The sequence below is a fragment of the Microcaecilia unicolor genome, chromosome 6, assembly GCF_901765095.1.
Source record: "Microcaecilia unicolor chromosome 6, aMicUni1.1, whole genome shotgun sequence".
Taxonomy (NCBI): domain Eukaryota; kingdom Metazoa; phylum Chordata; class Amphibia; order Gymnophiona; family Siphonopidae; genus Microcaecilia; species Microcaecilia unicolor.
The window spans coordinates 317456753-317476658 of NC_044036.1; the positions used below are offsets into that span (position 1 = coordinate 317456753).

A 19906-nucleotide genomic window follows, 5' to 3' on the forward strand; every position below is an offset into this window, starting at 1 on the left:
GAAGCGGGACTTAAATGTTTTGCAGTGTTTTATGAGAGATGCTCCTCCTTAACCATATCTCCAGATTCTCCCTTTGGCAAGGTACATCAGCAAGACTTTCCCGCACAACATAATAGTGGTAATAAGCTCCCATCTGGAAGAGTCAGCAACCTCCAATAGCCTTGCAGAAGCTCTCAGGGCCATTTGAAAGCATCAGAAGTTGACCTATTTGCTTTCCATGCTCCTCCCCGTTACCCGCTAGTGACTGAAACTGAACAGATTTATCCTGAAGGAGAGGATCTCAAACTCAAGTCTCATATAAAGTGTTCAGAAGCTGTACAACATAGAAACACAGCATTCTGAAAATGTTCTCCCCCCAAAGAACCCAAAGTCCAAGCATCTCTCTGAGGAGGCATCAATGAGTGGGAATGTCTGGTACTCGAGAGTGGATTCAACAACCACAGAACAGTGTTGAAGCTGCTGTTTCTCAAATATGGAAGCTTTCTGAGTCCACAAAAGGTGTCACACATTTTCATTTGCACATCCGACATAGTCACATCTTCCTTGGTCTTGGATGTCAAGGAATCGGAGGGCATCCAATATTTCTGCCTTGGGTTCTTCTTTTCTCTAAGATAACATCAGCCATTTTCCTAATAAAATCTAGGGAAGACTCTGCTTTTGAGTGAAAAAAAGGGATCTGAAATGAAGCCAGTGGTGTCGTCCTCTTCAGAGAACTCCAGAGTTCATTCTGAATCCAATATTGCACCAGCTCAAACTCTGAGAAGTACTCTAATGGAGAGATCTGGATCTGCACCTAGCTATATGTCAAGACCTCAGTCAAAGCGGTTCTTGACTACAGGTGTCTAAGCTCTAGGGTATGTCTATGCCTCAGAAAAGCTTCCCCCCCCAAGCCCTGAGGATTGACAATGGGGCTGCTGGTACCAACCCCAGTGTCAATGAAAATACCTCCAGACAGAGAATGGAGCTCAAGGGTCAGCTACAGGATTCTGAAAATTGATCTCTATGTTGCAAGGTGGTGCCCTCTCAAAAGCTTCCAGATCTTTCTGAGCTGCAGACTTATTTCCCCCACATAGGCTCCATCAGATGACATCACCCAGATGTGTAAAATCTTGCTATCTTGATTGTCCTTAAAAAAGAAGTTTGCCCAGCCCCCACTAGTAGAACTGAAGAAAAGCCACAGAAAACATCTGTGCAGCCTGCTGGCAGAAGCCAAAGCCCAAGCCATAACAAACATTGAGGGCAGACCCTGTGACCAAATAAGAATCGGAAGGCAAAGGTAGGAAAGGAAAGATTGCAGAAGGCAGCAGTCAAGTGCATAGGGAGGTGGAAGACAATGCCTATATACTAAGAAGCAGAAATACACACCTACATTCTATAGATAGAGAAATATATACCACAAACATCTTCTCCCCCACAGCCCCTGCCACCATTATGAGATACACTTATCATGTCTTTCTCCACAGTCCACCACCCAAGACATGCCTGAGTTTGCAAATGAATAATGGGAAATGTGCCATTGTGTTAAGGACACACATTTCAACTTTACTTGTATTTAAAAAAGCCTGAAGTTTCTTCTCCAAGAATAAGGATCTTGTTATTAAACAAAGTGATTTTATTACTACTGTGGATAAACAGTTTTGAAACATTAGAAAAGTCTGACAAAATAATACCTGCAAGTTGTAAAACTAGAACATTTTCTTTTATAAAAGTACATAATTATGTAGTAGCCATCAATAAGCACAACTGGAGGCTTCTTGAAGGCCATTTTGAATCTCGCCGAGACCGTCAGGCTGCATACAGGAGGATGGAGAGCAGCGCGCTGGGCAGGAAAGAGGGGGCTCTTTCCTGCCCCGACGTCACTAGACCACCAGGGAAGATCGCGTGACGTGAGTAGGGAGAAGTGGTGACAGGGCCGGGGGGGAGGGCGATCCCGAGCTCGGAGGGCGGGCGGCCAGCCAGCCAGCCAAATCTACCTTTGGACTATAAGACGCACCCCCCATTTTCCTCCCACATTTTGGGGGAAAAAAGTGCGTCTTATAGTCCGAAAAATACGGTAAGTGATTTGCCCAGAGGCACAGAGGAATTAAACCCAGTTCCCCATGTTCTCAGCCTGCTGTACTAACCATTAGGCTCCTCCTCCACAATCTCTTTACCCTCCTCCCCAACACACATACCAGCTGCTCTGTGCCCTGTGTCAGCAGTTAGGTCACCTTTCACAGCCACAGCAGCACTCTCTCATTCTACACCAAACATTGTGCACCACTTCAGTTGTGTACATATTGGATGTAATGCAATATGATTTTGGTTTACTTATAACCTAACCAAAGCCCAGCTGCAATGACTTGACATGGGTGTGAAGCCTTTGCTGTTCCAGTGACTGTCTCTTACAGCTGCCCTCATCTGACTGCAAACTTGTTTCGGAAGTGCTCCACTTCTCTCATCCACTGGAATCCTGTTCGGATGAAAGGTGGCTGTTAAGTGCCATTGAGTTGGTGTTGGGCAACCCTCTGCATAGCTGCCCTGAACTGTGTTCGGCCTTCATCTTGCCCTGGGATTGATAGCATGGAATTTCTACCAGGTACTTGTGACCTGGATTAGCCATTGTTAGAAGCAGGATACTTGGCTAGATTTGTCTGACTCGGTAGGCTAATCTTATGTTCTTATCTATACATCTGGATGGAGTTGATAAGCAAAGGCCCTCAGAAAAAAAATACACCTAGAGTGTGCTTTGTTCTCTAGAACAGGTTTTACAGTTTAAGGACGCTATTTATAGCAACCCTATTTTAAAAAAAATAAAAGTGATTGCAAGTTTAGAGGTGGGGAATTTAAGTCAAGTGCACATCTGGGGATGGAGTTTACTTTCCTGCCTTTTTTTTCCAATTACCAATTTATTATATTTTACTAAATGATGGATAAGGAAAGGCTAAAGAGGTTAGGACTCCTCAGTTTAGAAAAGAGATGGCTGAGGGGGGAGATGATTGAGGTCTACAAAATCCTGAGTGATGTAAAACAGGTACAAGTGAATCGAGTTTTCACTCTTTCAGAAAGTAAAAAGACTAGGGGATACTCAATGAAATTATATGGAAATGCTTTTAAAACAAATAGGAGGAAATAGTTTTTCACTCAAAAAATAGTTAAGCTCTGAACTCGCTGCCAGAGGATGTGGTAATGGTGGTTAGTGTATCTTGGTTTTAAAAAGTTTGGACAAGTTCCTGGAGGAAAAGTTCATAATCTGTTATTGAGCTGGACATGGGAAAAGCCACTGCTTGCCCCAGGATTGGTAGCAGGGAATGTTGCTACTAAATGGGTTTCTGCCAGGTACTTGTGACCTGGATTGGCCACTGTTGTTAACAGGATAATGGGCAGGACGGACCATTGGTCTAACCCAGTATGGTTATTCTTATGTTCTTATATCTTTCTAAACAGGAAAAAAAATGCATCTGATGTCTTCACCAAATAAGTGCAAAGAAGCATTTTCAGAAAGGTTTTACACTTAAACTAACTGCTGAAAGGTGCATTGCAGAGTACTAGAATATCAAGGGGTTCTGATGTCAAAGCACAAGAACAGAACCCAAGATACCATCATTAAAACTAAGAAGTGCAAATTACTAATCAGAAGCCAATTTTGGACACTTGCTACTCTTCATATTACTTAGGACTCTTCCTGAGTTGATATTTTTTAAGACTTCTTGATACCTCCCATTTCCTCAGTAAAAAGCCATCTGTTAAGTGTTTTTTTAATTTTATTTTCAAAAGTACTCATCACAGATTGATAGATCTGTCAGTAGACATGGAAAAAGACCGACACTCATCAGTTGTCAGGCACCATAGGGCTAAAACTAATGAAGCAAAAAGAAGAAAAAAAAAGTCTTTTGGAAGGTGAGCATCTGGAAAGCAAATAGCAGCATGAAGGTGACAATGAGCCTGCGATGACATGGGGACATCCAACAATCTCACTAATCGTATTAAAGAACTTATACATGTCCACAAGGGGCAAACATTCAAGTAGGTAATTGGCAACACTAGAAATAAATGCTACACTTTGAACTTTTTTTTTATGTCCACAGCTTCATTAACTAAAGATTTAAATAGTTTTAAAATGTACCCATTCAAAATTATACTGATAAACCATTTGATAGTACTTTCAAAGCTGAAAGTTTCGATATCTTCAGGAGAACATGGACTATGCTTCCATAAAAGATTTAACAGCTACTTCCATATTCATTTATTCACTTCACAAATTCCTGTTCAGAAATAGGGGAGAAAACCCGATTCAATAATTGGTCCCATATTTCTGAACAAAGATTGTCAAAGTGAAATATATGAAAACAGAAATAACTCTCCTCACTTCTTTCAGTCAGAGCTCTAGATTTAACTTTCACATAGATTGAAATGCCAGCTCACAGTTAGAATTTTGGAAGTTTTCAGTCTAGGTCATTAAATTGTGTTCATTAGATTCAATGTTGCAAAAGAAAAAAAAATTATCAGTCTCTTCTAAATGTTAACTGTAATATATTTAACATTAAATCTAATATTTATTGGTTAACCAGTAACCATTTAATATTTTACATTCCTACTACCAATACATCACATTTTGCACCCTCTGAAGTATCCTCTCCCTCTCTCAGGCCACAGCCTGAATCAGTGAATACCCTGAACCAGCATTCCTCCATTCCAGTCTTCCAGAACACTTTACAGCTGCCAAACGTCATGATGCCATGTGACTTAGGGTATCAGTCAGAGAGAAATGCCTGTCCATACTCCCTTTCTTGCATGGAGGTGACCAATTAAGAAGGTGGAGTTTTCAAGCAAGAGAAATGTAGCGGGCAGTGATGGTGTGTGAAGATGGTGGATGAATTTCACGGTCACAAATGAGGCCACATGTAATCTACTGAAGCCTCATATCAAGAGACATGCTCAGAATGAAGCTTTCTACTGAAGGTGCCTGGAACCAGTCTGCTCACCAAAACAATTTTAAGAATCTCTCCCACCTTTCATAAGTTTTACAGACCCCCAAGGGGGCCATCCAGCAGCACTTATGAGAAGACCTGGGAATGTGCGTTCCAGTGTGTTCATATCACTCTGCTTCAGGGCTGCTGTGTTGGACAGAAGCTCAGTGCTTTTACTTATGTAAAGTCTTCTTTTAAGGAAGCCTTCAGTGATCCAAGAAGTCCTCCTGTGCCTGTGTTGCTCATAAGGGTATCTCTACAGGGAGCGTGTTCTTGTGAATCTTCCGCTGGAGGCTTCAGCTCAGATCAGAATGGAGAATTCATCCCCAGTTTGGTTTCAAACTGTAGCTTTTGTCTCTTTTGATAGCGAACCCGTACCCTTTGGAGTAAGAAAAGAGAGAGGGGGCACATTCTATTATTTTGGACAACAATGACATGCTCATTCTACTGGTAATCAAACCAAGCATTAGACCTTAATAACAAGGCTGCCATTTCACTGGACATTACATGGGTTCTACATGATACTAGTTGTCTAAAGCTAAGAAAACATCTAATACAAAAAAAAAAAAAAAAATTATGGATGAGTGCTGGAAGACCTCAGAAAGTAAAGGAGAATGGCTAAGTGAAAAAAAAAAACACACTATACCTCACTTTGGATCGCCTGACTCACAAAAGTTCTATTTGCTAGTTTCCTTAGTAATGGTTAAGAAATGACAGCAAACATCCTTCTCCTCCCCCTTCTGTTTTATATCTTCTGTCCTCTCACAACAACCTGCCTAACAAACGTCCCCTGCCATTGCTTCACTTGAGTCGAACCCCTCAGTGCCACATACAACCAGCTAAGGTATTACTATAGCAGCAGCTGCCTTCCCTCTCTCAAGTGCATCATCTCCAGCAGCTGTCAAGTCTATAGATTGGTAACCACTGAATTACAAATGAGTTTCACAATGGAGTGAAGTGGTGGAGTACAACAGAGCAGTGGGTTGAGAACCAGAAAAGGATTCAATTCCCACTGATGCTCACTGTGATCTTGGGCAAGTCAGTTAACCCTCCATTGCCTCAGGTACAAACTTAGACTGGAGGCAGGGAAATACCTACTGTACCTGAATGTTACTTGTTTAAGCTACTACTTAAAAGGTGCCAGCTAAATGTAAATTCATGAGCGAATACAGAGCAGTAATGACTGTGAACCTAAAAAATGGCTTAAATTAGCTTAAAATCTCTCAAACAAAACACATAGCATGGGTCATCCCCAACCATTTTGTCAAGTGTGCCAGAGCTAGGCAGAAAAGCAGCATGCCTTAAATTGTTAACTCTCTCTCCTATGTTCCATTATCTGAGCTAATAAATGAAAGATACAGACTTCTGTCAATTTCAATTTAAAGAACCAGCAATGAGATAACAATAGCAGACACTTTGATGAATGAATCACATATCAGCAAAGTATATCTAGGGTATATGGGTAAAGTGCAAACCCCCCACCCACTTCTGATCCAACACCTAAAAGATCCACACAAGTTTTGCTCTTACCTAATTTCATGAAGTTTGACTATTTCATTGACGATCACAACTGAAATGAGAGACAATAAGCCCAAAAGCCAGGAAACCAATGGGATATCAGACAAGTCAAAAGTTAGAGGGGACTGTGGGTTCGTCCAAAGTTTCAGATCCAAAGCGGTCTCAAAAACCTGGCCCAGTAACCTGAGGAATCACACACAGAGCAGGCACTTAGTCAAAGGGTACCAAAAACTGGTGTATGGCCAAACACCAACTGCACATCAGGACTTGAACCAGAAAAGGGCCGAATCAATCTGGTTGATTCTGCCTTTTTCAGCAAAAGGTTAATATATAGTCATATATAAGGACTGACCTGGGGCCACAGTTTGTAGACTGAAATAAAAAAAAATTGAGTCCATCTAGTTAAGTCATTTTCTAGTCATACACAATAACCTAAGCCACCCATGTTCTATTTGCACGTATAAAACATTTCTCCATCACCTTACCCATTGTCAATTTCCCTCTACTCAGACATATCACCTCTTCCCCTTGTGTTACTATCATCCACACCTTTATTTCATGGTTAAACAATATTACAGGCAAAGCATAAATCTCCCAGAATAGCTGTAGTAATGTATCATCCATTGCAAACTATCCAGCATCTTCCAATACTCACACAACAGGCAGAGTCAGACACCACCACATGTTACTGAATGGGCTTTTCTTCCACAGGGATTTAGAGCGATGGACATGACTGACAGAGATAAAAACTGGAAAAAAAAATCAGAAAGCACTCAGATGTTTGATCATTTATCCTCTTAATACTGTTATCAAGAGAACACATAAAAACTAACTGAGCGGACATCATACTCAGAACAATGAGGCTATCTGGAAAGAAGCTGTTTCTCTGAGCTATAAAAACATAGTAACATAGTAGATGACGGCAGAAAAAGATCTGCACGGTCCATCCAGTCTGCCCAACAAGATAACTCATATTTGCTGCTTTTTGTGTATACTCTACTTTGATTTGTACCTGTGCTCTTCAGGGCACAGACCATATAAGTCTGCCCCACACTATCCCCGCCTCCCAACCACCAGCCCCACCTCCCAATCACTGGCTCTGGCACAGGCACAGACCGTATAAGTCTGCCCAGCACTATCCCCGCCTCCCAACCACCTGCCCCTCCTCCCAAGCACCGGCTCTGGCACAGACCGTATAAGTCTGCCCAGCACTATCCTCACCTCCCAACCATCAGCCCTGCCTCCCAACCACCGGCTCTGGCACAGACCGTATAAGTCTGCCCAGCACTATCCTCACCTCCCCACCACCAGCCCTGCCTCCCAACCACCGGCTCTGGCACAGACCGTACAAGTCTGTCCAGCACTATCCCCACCTCCCAACCACCAGTCCCGCTTCCCACCACCGGCTCTGGTACAGACCGTATAAGTCTGCCCAGCCCTATCCCCGCCTCACCTCCCAATCACCGGCTCTGGCACAGGCACAGACCGTATAAGTCTGCCCAGCACTATCCTCACCTCCCCACCACCAGCCCTGCCTCCCAACCACCGGCTCTGGCACAGACCGTACAAGTCTGTCCAGCACTATCCCCGCCTCACAACCACCAGTCCCGCTTCCCACCACCGGCTCTGGTACAGCCCATATAAGTCTGCCCAGCCCTATCCCCGCCTCACAACCACCAGCCCCGCCTCCCGATCTTGACTAAGCTCCTGAGGATCCATTCCTTCGGCACAGGATTCCTTTATGTTTATCCCACGCATGTTTGAATTCCGTTACTGTTTTCGTTTCCACTACCTCCCGCAGGAGGGCATTCCAAGCATCCACTACTCTCTCCGTGAAAAAATACTTCCTGACATTTTTCTTGAGTCTGCCCCCCTTCAATCTCATTTCATAATTAAAGAAACAAGACTAAAAGGGACCTGAATTATCATCCTGTCTACTCTATTTCCATGCCAGTTCTTTAGTACCTAAATGATTTCTGATATGTTTGTCTAGCCTGTTCTTAGAAAGCTCCTGTCTAGCCTGTTCTTAGAAAGCTCCAAGGATCGATTCCACCACCTTCCTAAGAAGCCGGCATAAGGAGTGCAGAGTGCTGTGCACATTTTGTGCATACAGCTCAGCACAAGAGGCAGGAAGGACTTATACATATAAGAATGTGCACATATGTCACATTACCATTTAAATCCCATCTTAATTAATGCATTATCTCTTATTCCTCAATGCAGAGAAGTGCAAACAAAACCAAGGAATAATGCATAGCTTGTTTTAACACAGGAAATTTAACACCTGGTCTGAGGTAGAGTAATGTAGGCTGCTGTGTTCTTCATGTGCTAGAATGATTTATCTGTGATTCCTCTTCTTGCTCAACCACCTCTCTTGAGTGAGTTAGGAGAGTAAAAAGTGGGGCCCTCCTCCCGCATCAATTAAGATAAAGGTACAACATATGTAGGATAATTCAAAAAGCCTTCAGTTGCCATATTGATGGCTACCACATTAACTCTGTACTTAAAAACATTTTCTATACACAGCAGGGAAGTGAACCCCACCCTCTCAGTATCAAAGTTTAACAGATAAATGGACCCCTATCCCAACCCTCAGCATCTTAAAAAAAAGTTGTATGAAAAATTCCTAGCCCCAGCCCTAATCCCTAGAAATGGCACCAAGCCCAGCAGCAGGAACAAAGACTAATTTCCTCACTTTTTAGTGAAAGAACCGATCATTGCTGAGATTGAATTTAATTTCACATTTGTACTAAATTTTTCCATATCAGTTCAGGGCATAGTACAATAAGAATAAGATGAGTTTATAATCGCTAACACACAAAACCAAAACTAGGAATCAGAGACCAATATCATCCCTTCCCCAAACCATCACTTTGTGAAACAAGTTGTTAAGAAACAGCGAAAAAAACAATTAACAATCCCTCTATATCACATAAGGAGTTCTACTCCACTACCACCTGAAATGAAAATACTCTATCCAATGTTCTTTTATGAAGGAAATTTGTAATGAAATGATAAGCCATCTTAGGACTCCCATTTGCTCATAACATACTGTTGGTACAAAATACAACCAGGTGATACAGATAGGACAGTGCAAAACCCTGAAGAATTTAAACACTAAACAAATTTAAATATAATCCTGGCTTGCAGTTAATAAATTAAGCTTTGTGTGCATAAGACGTAATGTAGAAAACTGCAGATATTAATACATGTCTGTGTGCACATTTTTCTATCTGCACTGAGAGTAAGGTGATGTTTTTAGGGTGTGTTAAGAGATGGTTTTCAGTCTATTATATTGGCCTAAAAGTAAACTGTTGCAGTGCATGACTCCCTTATATTTGGAAATGTCTCCTTGATGTCCAACCTAATTCTCATCTACTTAATATAAACACTTTCCTTCTTGCCCTTTACAAGTGCAAATGGAGAACAGCCAAACCACTAAACTTTTATGAACACTCTGCTCCCTTTTCTCTATGTATTTGGAGATCGCTGTCTTCCCCCCTCTTCCCCCCCCCTCCGTCCATTTCAGGGTCAATATACCCAAATTCAAACTAGTCTTGTAGATCCCATTATGGGTACGCATAACTACATTGCTGCTACTGTCTGGCAATCACAAGTACTTTCCATTTCCAAGATTTTAGGAAATACTAATACATAATGCAATATTTGTTATTATTTGATTTTGCTCACACCTTTTTCAGTAATAGGTCAAGGTAAGTTACATTCAGGTACACTCTGTAATTTTGTACCTGAGGCAAAGCTCTCTCTGGTGGTGGTGGGGGGGGGGGGAATTTTCAAAACTGTCTGCATAGCTGCAAAGTCCACATGTACTTATTTTACCCTTAGGCCTTGCACTTATTTTCAAAGCACATGTATATGTATGATTTCACTGTAAAAATTACCACAGATGCAGACTGCCTGCAGGCATTTGCACCTGCTTTTTCCATTGAAAACAAAGTGCACAGGTTTGAAAATGCAATGTGCATGCATTATTTTGTTCCCCCCCCCCCCCCTCACACACACAACAAACTTAAACATGGCCCTAAAACACCTCCTCCCATTTGGGATAAGAGAATAGCATTGTGGAATTCTATGCATTCATTTAGTCAGGTTAAGTGATGAGCAACTTTCAAACAACCCTTTTACCTTGGGGAGGGGGGGGGGGATTGCCTTCTTTAATAATGACATCAACAATCGCATCATAAGCTCAGCAACACGGCAGTACTTCATATATTACTACTGTACATGTCACTAAAGCAATGAGAGCTAGCAGGAAAAGTAGGAGACCAATATTTCAATGGATAAAAGTAGATCCATTGAAACAGCTAGAATTATAGTGGTGACAGAAATCCACAAAAAGATATAGAGTGCCACAAAGTGCTGAAAACGGAAAATGTTTGCTTTATTTGTAAAGACTTCTATCACTAGTGTCCTCCACTACTTGCTTAATTACACTCTGACTGCAACTTTTAGAAAGATGTTTAAATCAATTAAGTCCTTTCTTTACTCCACCTTCCCCCTACTATAATTAGGTTCTGTCTCAAATATTAACTGTACTTCCTGAAAACTCTCCTTGTGGTCTCACTGACAGCATCGCAGGATACCTGTCTACTAACCCTTCTTGCACCTCTAGCAGCAGCAAGCAGGAAGAAAACAGGGAAAGGGAGGAGAATGGCAAGTTAAATGGGCTACAGCAGAAGAAAACAAAGTTACCTGTGTGCAAAACAATTAAGCAGGTTGCCAACTTCTGGGCAAGAAGTAGTCCATTGGAAAATGGCCCAAACCAGTCTGGAGCTCCTGGAGCATCACTACCGAGGGAAAACATGTGAAATCAGTCAGATAAAAGTCAGCAGTGGTGGAAAGTGGTTTTCATTGAGAATAAACGAGTCCCAGTGTGAGGGGCAAAGGGACAGAGGCAGCCTCCTTACAATGTGCCACAAAAGGAGCTCTGGGGAACTCTCAAGATAAAACCCCTCATCATATTAGCAATTTTCCCACCACCAAATGTTACTGAAAGCAGGAGGAACTACGTCTTTATCCTTACTGACAACAGGGATCACAAACTTTTCTCCTCTTTTACGACAACAGCCTGGCTATTAGCACCCAAAACTATCAGTGAAAGTGGCAGCTACAGTGTGGAAATGGGCTGACTGTACCTTACACATACCCCTGATTGTTACTCCTCCCTAAATACTTTGTCTAGAAAGAAAGCACATGAAAAAAAGACAGTGAAAGAACCAACAGGACTAGAGGCATGCACTTATTGCTGGTCTCCTGTTCCACTCTCAGGAGCAAACAAGAAAGGAAAGGACTATGAAAGGAAAAGGGCTGAGAAAGGAGGGCAAGCGGGAAGAGTGAGGGAAGACAGAAGCGGTCAGCGGAGGAACCCAAACATCCAGGTGAGAGAGCAGAAGTCACAGTAGGAAGAGAGAAAGGCATAGGGCCGATAGGAGGAGCAAAGAAGGGGGAGAAATTAAGATACCTGAATAGGTGGCACAGGAAAAGGGAGGAGCACGAATGACAGATCAAGACAGTGAGAATATAGGAAAAGAGGTAACAACCATCCACTTTTCCACTTTGACCCTTATTCCCAATATAGGAGGCCGCCCTTTTAAGGGCCTAAGAGGGTTACCTATGAAATCAGCTGGTTAGAGAATGCCAAAGAGAGCTCATTCACACACCTGGTAAGGTAAGAATATGTGGGTAAGAGGGTACCACTACTACTACTATAGAAGATACATTCACATGCCTGACTAAAACATGTCAAGCCAGCAGGATTTGGATGCCAGGTAAGAGGGGTTACCCAGGACCATGCACTTGGAAGCCAAGTAAAAGGACACCAAAGAGACTTGTTGTGTTTTACCTATGCAGCATGACAGAAGAGCAGTTAGTTAGATTGGAGTTTCGGGACATGTCACAGAATTTCTGAAGAGAAAACCAAAAGCAGACGAGGCAGGAACTTATGGTGGGGGTGAACTTCAGGAGGAAGCAGAGCAGGAAATATTGCTGAGTCTGACAAAAAAAAAAAAAGAGACAACCACCCAGTCAAATTGAAGAGTTTGAATAGACTGTACCAGCAAAAAGAATTTACACACATTCTTCAAATCCCTGCTCACAAAAGAGAGTAGTTGTATAAACAGAGCACCTAGGCAATGAAAGCACATAAGCCTATGTGTTACACTTATTTTATAAAGACATGTGCCGATGTGATTTTATAAAACAGACTGCCCAAAGCTTCTACACAAAGGTACACATACATATCTATTTCACAAAGTGTATACATAAGCACCAATCTCTCTCTGGCTCTGTCCATTCACCAACTCCAGAACGCCCATGCATAGATCAGAAAAGTGTGCTCTGATTTATGTATGGCTATTTTTATACAAGCATACCTTGGGCAATTTTGTGTCTACTTGAGCATTTATAACACTGTTCTACACACTCAAGTCACTTATAAAATTATCCCTAAAAACACAAGGTGTGAGCTTTCATTCAGCATTGCTCTGTCATCTTAACCTAAGGGCCCTCATAGTTACATCTACATCTCCCTGGGCAAATCAGAGGCTTTCACATATGCATTTGCCTCCTTCCAGGCTACACACAGTAACATAGTAGATGATGGCAGACAAAGGCCTGTACGGTCCATCCAGTCTGACCAACAAGATAAACTCATTACATATGGTATATGATACTTTATATGTATAACTGATCTTGATTTGTCCTTGCTATTTTCAGGGCCTAGACCATAGAAGTCTGCCTGGCACTGTCCTTGTTCTAAAATTTCTGAAGCTGTCGTCAAAGCCCCTGAAAAGCTCCACTCCAGCTCATCCAAGCCTATTAAGCCACAATCAGGGCACAGTAGAACTCTGACCAGTACTGGCTTTGTTTCCCAATTACCAGTGTTGCTACCTAATCTCTGCTAAACAGGATTCCTTTGTGTTTATCCCACACATTTTTGAATTCTGCTACCATTTCCATCTCCACCACCTCCCGCGAGACAGCATTCCAGGTATTTACCACCCTCTTGGTGAAAAGATACTTCCTGACATTATTCCTCAGTCAGCTCCCTTTCAACCTCAATTCACGTCTTCTAGTTCTATCGCCTTCCCGTCTCTGGCGCTCAGAAATATGTTGTCCCACCCCCCCCAGGTTAATGTCTAATCATTTTCTCCCTCCAGATTCATGTAGATCATTACTCACCACCACTTACCTTTCTTGGAATTGAGGATAGGTTTTTCCCAGTTGCCATAGTCAAAATGGAGTTGTGAGGGGGCTTCCCAAGAAGAGAGACACTGCAAAGAAAAGAAAAAAAAAAAACAACAACAAAAATCAAAAACACAAAAACCCCCACAAGATATGCCTTATGATTTTGGGCAAGTCACTTAACCCTCTACTGTCTCAAGTACAAACTTGGATTGTAAGCACTCTAGAGAACAAGGAAATACCTACTGTATAGGAATTTATAAAACTCGCTTCATCTTCTACTGAAATGGTGTGAGCTAAATCTAATCAAAAAAAAAAAAAAAAAAAACAGTTTCTCTCCAGGATTTAAAGATTATTTGTATTTTATGACAATTTTATTTTGACATTAAAAAAAAAACCTGACTTATGTTGTGCCTCACAGAGTATTTTTGTGATCCAGAAGGTAAAAATCAAAATAAAGGTTAGAGGATAGACCGTGAAGGATATTTGCTTTTTTTTTGCCCACTAGTATAGTATATTTGAAAGAATGACTAAGAAGCAACCACATACAAATATAACACTGTCAAATGACTACTTACAAGCATGAGAAGCTTGCACAGCATTATGGGAAATCAGGATCTTAAAGAAGAAATGGTATCTTGGATCTATAGCTTCAGGGTCATCAACTATGTACCCACCTTGTGGCATAGCAGACTTTTGACCCCAGTGAATGTTACTGGAATTCCACTTACCTGAGCAAGGGGTAGCAAAAACAGGAGAGCCACAAGATATCCGTGGTGCTGAGGAAAGGCGGCAGCTGAATTAGACAGGCTAAAATCTGCACAAAGCAGAGAAAGAAAATATCCTGTGATGACCTTCTGAACACTAGAGAGGCACCAAATAGGTCTTGGTACTAGCATCAGAAGCTTGTCACATTCACCACATACCACAGTCCCTGTGCTCAACTTACACCATTTCATCACACCCCAACTTTATGCGCAGTATATATTTCAGCATTTGTCTCATTACATCTTAACTATAATGAGTTCACATTATCCCATCATGCCCACTTTATACCAGTCAGATTTCAAAAGGCATTGATAAACTAAGTAACTCTTGAGTTAGCCATCTAAATTCTCCTGGAATATAAGAATATAACACAAGTGTTGCCATACTAGAACAGACTGAAGATCCATCAACCCCAGTATCCTGTTTCCAACAGCGGCCAATCCAGGTCACAAGTACCTGGCAAGATACTAAAACAGTAAAACAGATTTTATGCTGCTTATCCTGGAAATAAGCAGTGGATTTTCCCAAGTCCATCTTAAAATTTGCATATGGACTTTTCTTTTAGGAACATATCAAAAACTTTTTAAAAACCCTGCCAAGCTAACTGCATTTACTACATTCTCTAGCAACAAATTCCAGCATTTAGATACACATTGAGTGAAAAAATATTTTCTCCAGTTTATTTCAAATTTGCTACTTAGTAGCTTCAGTGCGTGCCCCCTAGTCCTAGTATTTTTGGAAAGAGTAAACAAGCGATTCACATCTACCCATTCCAATCCACTCAGTATTTTATAGACGTCTATCATATATCCCCTCAACTATCTCTTCAAGTTAAAGAGCCCTAGCCACTTTACTCTTTCCTCATAGGGAAGTTGTCCCATCCCCTTTATCATTTTCATTGCCCTTCTCTGTACCTTTTCTAATTCTGCTATATCTTTTTTGAGATGTGGTGACCAGAATTGCACACAGTATTCAAGGTGGGTCACACTATGGAGTAATACAAAGGCATTATAACATTCTTATTTTTGTTCTCTATTCCTTTCCTAATAATTCCTAATATTCTATTTGCTTTTTCAGTCGCCACTGCATACCTAGCAGAGGGTTTCAATCTATCAACAATGATACCTAGATCCTTTTCCTGAGCAGTGACGCTTTATGTGGAACCTTGCATCACGGAGCTATAGTTTGGGTTCCTCTTTCCCAAATGCATGTCTTTGCACTTGCTCACATTAAACGTCATCTGCCATTTGGACACCCAGTCTCATAAGGTCCTCTTCCAATTTTTACAATCCTCTAGCAATTTAATAACGAATAACTTTGTGTCATCAGCAAATTTAAGTACCTCACTAATTATTTCCATCTCTATATCATTTATAAATATGTTGAAAGGCAGCAGTCCCAGCACAGATCAGAGGTGACCCCACTATCTACCATTCTCCATTGAGAATACTGACCATTTAACCCTACTCTCTGTTTTCTATCTTTTAACCAGTTTTTAATCCACAATAGGACATTATTGCATATCCCATGACTTTCTAATTTTCTCAGGAGTCTTTCATGAGGTACTCTTTCAAATGCCTTTTGAAAATTCAAATACACAATACACCGGCTCACAGGTTTATTCACTCCTTTCAAAGAAATGTAGTAGACTGGTGAAGCAAGATTTCCCTTGACTAAATTCATATTGGTTTTGTCTCATTCATCCATGCTTATGTATATGCTCTGTAATTTTGTTCTTTATAATAGTCTCTACCGTTTTGCCCAACACTGACGTCAGGTTCATCAGTCTATAATTTCCCCATCACCTCTGGAACCTTTTTTAAAAATTGGCATTACAATGGCCACCCTCCAAGCTTCCAGAAAGATAAATTACATATTACTAACACTAGTTCTGCAAGTTTATTTTTCAATTCTATCAGTACTGTGGGATGTATGCCATCCAGTTCAGGTGATTTGCTACTCTTCAATTTGTCAGATTGCTCCATTACATCTTCCAAGATTTGTTTCAGTTTCTCTGACTCATCAGCACTGAATACTATTTCTGGCACCGGTATCTCTCCTATATCTTCCTCTGTGAAGACCGAAGCAAAGAATTAATTTAATCTCTCTGCTATGGTCTTGTCTTCCCTGAGTACCCCTTTTACTCCTCAGTCATCTAGCAGTCCAAAGAGTCTTTTACTGGCTTCTTGCTTCAAATATACCTAAAAAAGGTTTTACTACATGTTTTTGCCTCCAAAGCAATCTTCTTTTCAAAGTCTCTATTTGCTTTCCTTATCAGTGCTTTGCATTTCATTTGTCATTCCTTCTGCTATACCTATTTTCAGTTAGATCTTTCTTCCATTTTCTGAAGGATTTTCTTTTAGCTCTAATAGTTTCCTTCACCTCACTTTTTAACCATGCTGGCTGTCATTTGGTGTTCCTTCTTCCTTTTTTATACTTGCAATATAGATGGTATGGACTCCATGATGATATTTTTGAATAGCATCCACATGTGATGTAAATTTTTGATCTTTCCAGCTACTCCTCTTAAGTTTTTTTTTTTTTTCACCATTCTCCTCATTTTATCATAGTCTCCTTTTTGAAAGTTAAATTGCTACTGTATTGGATTTTCTGCATGTACTTAATGCACAAATTATATTAAATCTGATCATGTTGTGATCACTGTTATCAAGTAACTCTAGCACTATTACTTCCTGCACTACATCATGCATTCCACTAAGGACTAGAATTGTTTCCCCTCTTGTTGGTTCCTGAACCAGCTGCTCCATAAAGAAGCCCTTGATTTCATCAAGGAATGTAACTCCCTAGCATGCCTCAATGTTACATTTACCATAGTTACCCAGACAATATTTGGGTAATTTAAATCACTCATTATTATTGTGTTACCTAGTTTGTTAGCCTCCCTAATTTCTGATAACATTTCTGGATCTCTCTATTCATCCTGGCCAGGTGGACAGTAGTACACTACACTATCCTTACACATAGAATTTCTATCCATAGGGATTCCAAGATGTGTTTTGTGTCTTACAAATGGTCTATTCAATTCAAGGCCTTCTTAATGTATAATGTTACTCCTCCATAAATTCAATCCACCCTATCACTATGATATAGGGGCCATTTTACAAAGGCACGCTGAAAAATGGCCTGCGGTAATGTAGATGCGTGTTTTGCGTGCACGCAGAATCATTTTTCAGCGCACCTGTAAAAAATGCCTTTTTAAAAATTTTATCCAAAAATGGACATGCTGCAAAATGAAAATAGCCAGATGTCCATTTTAGGTCTGAGACCTTACCGCCAGCCATTGACCTAGCGGTAAAGTCTCACGCTGTAACCTGGTGGTAATGACCTACGCATGTCACATGCCGTGCGCCCAATACACGCGTCCGAAAATAAAAATTATTTTTCGGACATGGCTCAAAAATTAAATTATCGCAAGAGCCACGCTGTAGCAGGGCGGTAACTCCATTTTGGTACAAGTTGGGCACGTGTAGACGCTTATGCGGCTTAGTAAAAGGACCCCATAATTTGTACCCTGGTATAACAATGTCCCATTGGTTGTCTTCCTTCCACCAGGTCTCAGAGATACCTATTATATCTATCTTTTTATTTAGTGCAATAAATTCCAACTCAGCAGTTGGCAGCAATAATTTGCAACCTTTAAATTCTGTCTGCTCTTTATTTAAAGACCCCTCGTCTACTATGGTCTCTATTGCAACCTTGCTATCGGGATGCCCTATCTTCCCTGTTTTGGTAGAAAAGCGTCTGAGTGGCTAGAAGTATGCTCTTGACCAGGATTAAAGAGGTATTGGGGGGATGGGGGGGGTTTGGTCAGAAGAATTCTAAAAGGTATACATGCTATTTTGGCACCTGCAGACACTACAAGTGTAAAAATATATTTCTGTACTTTCAGAAAATATTCCAAAGAAAAATTCAGCAAAAGGTATGCCTGCTCTTAAGTGTAGATGCCTAAATGTTATCTCCTGTAAGCACTTTATTTAAAAAGTTTTGTACAGAAATGTCATTAAACATCACAGTACTATTATAATTATGAAAAACTTTGTCCATATTTGAAAGTGTGGTAGTCATGTCAGTCGAACTTTTAAAGATAAGAAATACAAACTAAACAAAAACAGATATATTAAGTTGGTCCAATAAAAATGGTATATTTGACTAACTTTCAAAAGCAATACCTTCTTTTCTGACCCAAAGGTATTGCCTTCAAAACCTACTCAAAAAATGTATTTAGTCTAATTAAAAAGGTATATCTTCTTTTTTTTATTTTTATTTTGTGTTATTTCTACTTATTATCCATATTAGAAGTAAACCCACAGCTTTGACAGGCTTTAGGATTATGCCATCAAAGCTGTGGATGCATTATAAGTTGTGTGTGAAGGAAGTCCTCTTGGACGCACCTGTTCACACTGGTAGGCAGGTGAAAGCTCACCTGAATAATGACCAAGGTCAGCTGACACTGCAGAAGGAACAGAAAGCATTTTCGGATCCCATATGTGGCGTGCCGAGCCTGAAAATACACAGAACCAGAACTGTCACTGGTAATACTATACTCTGTAGACAAAAGGAAGTCACTACTGCAGCATAGATAATAGTGAAGATCCAGTATTGAAAGCAATGTGATCCAATACCCAGCATTAATTCAACTGGAAACTATCACTTTAAGCCATTCAAATCAAGGACACTAGAAATCCAATTTAGCTCATACTCAAACAACAAGCTCCCAGCCACGCTCTGCTTTGGATCTATGACCTCAGGCAGGTCAGATTTCTGAAAAGATGATCATAGGGACTTCCCATCTCTCATCCAGGAAGGAAAAGGCTCCTCGAAACACAAGACTCACCTGCTCGATGAGGCGGATGATGCCAACACACTCCTCCTGGCGAAAGGAAATGGAGCATGGAAGACTGTTTAACTGGCTTGAAAGCTGCAGAGGTGTAAGCTCTTCTGTGCCCTGTACCATATTAGAGCCTGTGGCATAGCCAAAGGTCTCCCAGGAGCAACGAGATGGATAGAGAGGATCAAGTGCTATACTGAAGACAAAACACGTTATATGCATGATAAAACACTGCTCTGCTATGCTCAACATTATTCTGTTTATTCATCCAAGAATGATTTGCCCTCTTGATCTCTATACCCAATATGTATTTGAAAAGGAAACACCAGCATCTGCAACTTGTTTTCTGACACTTCTTTCCAAGTACTAAGGAAAGAGGAGAAAGAGCAAAAAGAAACACTGAACAAGAGTGCATAGCTCATCCCCTTACCTGATGTCACTCTGCAAGAAGAGGCGGCTGTTTCTAAGGCTGGCTGAGCTTCCCAGGCAGCAGGTCACCTCCCCATACTCCTGCATTATCTTTATCATCTCACACATGGCTGAGAAAACAAAACCATATAGGACAATCATCAAAAGATCTCAGCTGGAGCTGCAGCCATATAACTTCCTAGAGATTTAT

At 41.0% G+C, this 19906-nt stretch overlaps 1 protein-coding gene across 10 annotated transcripts in view; it reads right to left on the bottom strand.

Annotated features, from left to right (window-relative positions):
• Nucleotides 1–3980: 3980 nt before the first annotated feature.
• TMEM94 (transmembrane protein 94) overlaps nucleotides 3981–19906 on the bottom strand; it is a 118647-nt gene continuing 102721 nt past the window's right edge. For 9 of the 10 annotated variants that reach the window (XM_030208276.1, XM_030208273.1, XM_030208281.1 and 6 more), the window contains 10 exons: nucleotides 19718–19826; nucleotides 19294–19483; nucleotides 18883–18960; nucleotides 14402–14487; nucleotides 13678–13759; nucleotides 12331–12479; nucleotides 11181–11275; nucleotides 7123–7216; nucleotides 6480–6650; nucleotides 3981–5328 (listed from right to left, as the gene is read on the bottom strand). In XM_030208276.1, the coding sequence (XP_030064136.1) occupies nucleotides 5256–5328; nucleotides 6480–6650; nucleotides 7123–7216; nucleotides 11181–11275; nucleotides 12331–12479; nucleotides 13678–13759; nucleotides 14402–14487; nucleotides 18883–18960; nucleotides 19294–19483; nucleotides 19718–19826 (1127 nt within the window). In that variant the 3' untranslated portion in view covers nucleotides 3981–5255. Of the gene's footprint in view, nucleotides 5329–6479; nucleotides 6651–7122; nucleotides 7217–11180; nucleotides 11276–12330; nucleotides 12480–13677; nucleotides 13760–14401; nucleotides 14488–18850; nucleotides 18961–19293; nucleotides 19484–19717; nucleotides 19827–19906 lie in introns of those variants that run through there. The other variant, XM_030208282.1, reaches the window with a different exon arrangement.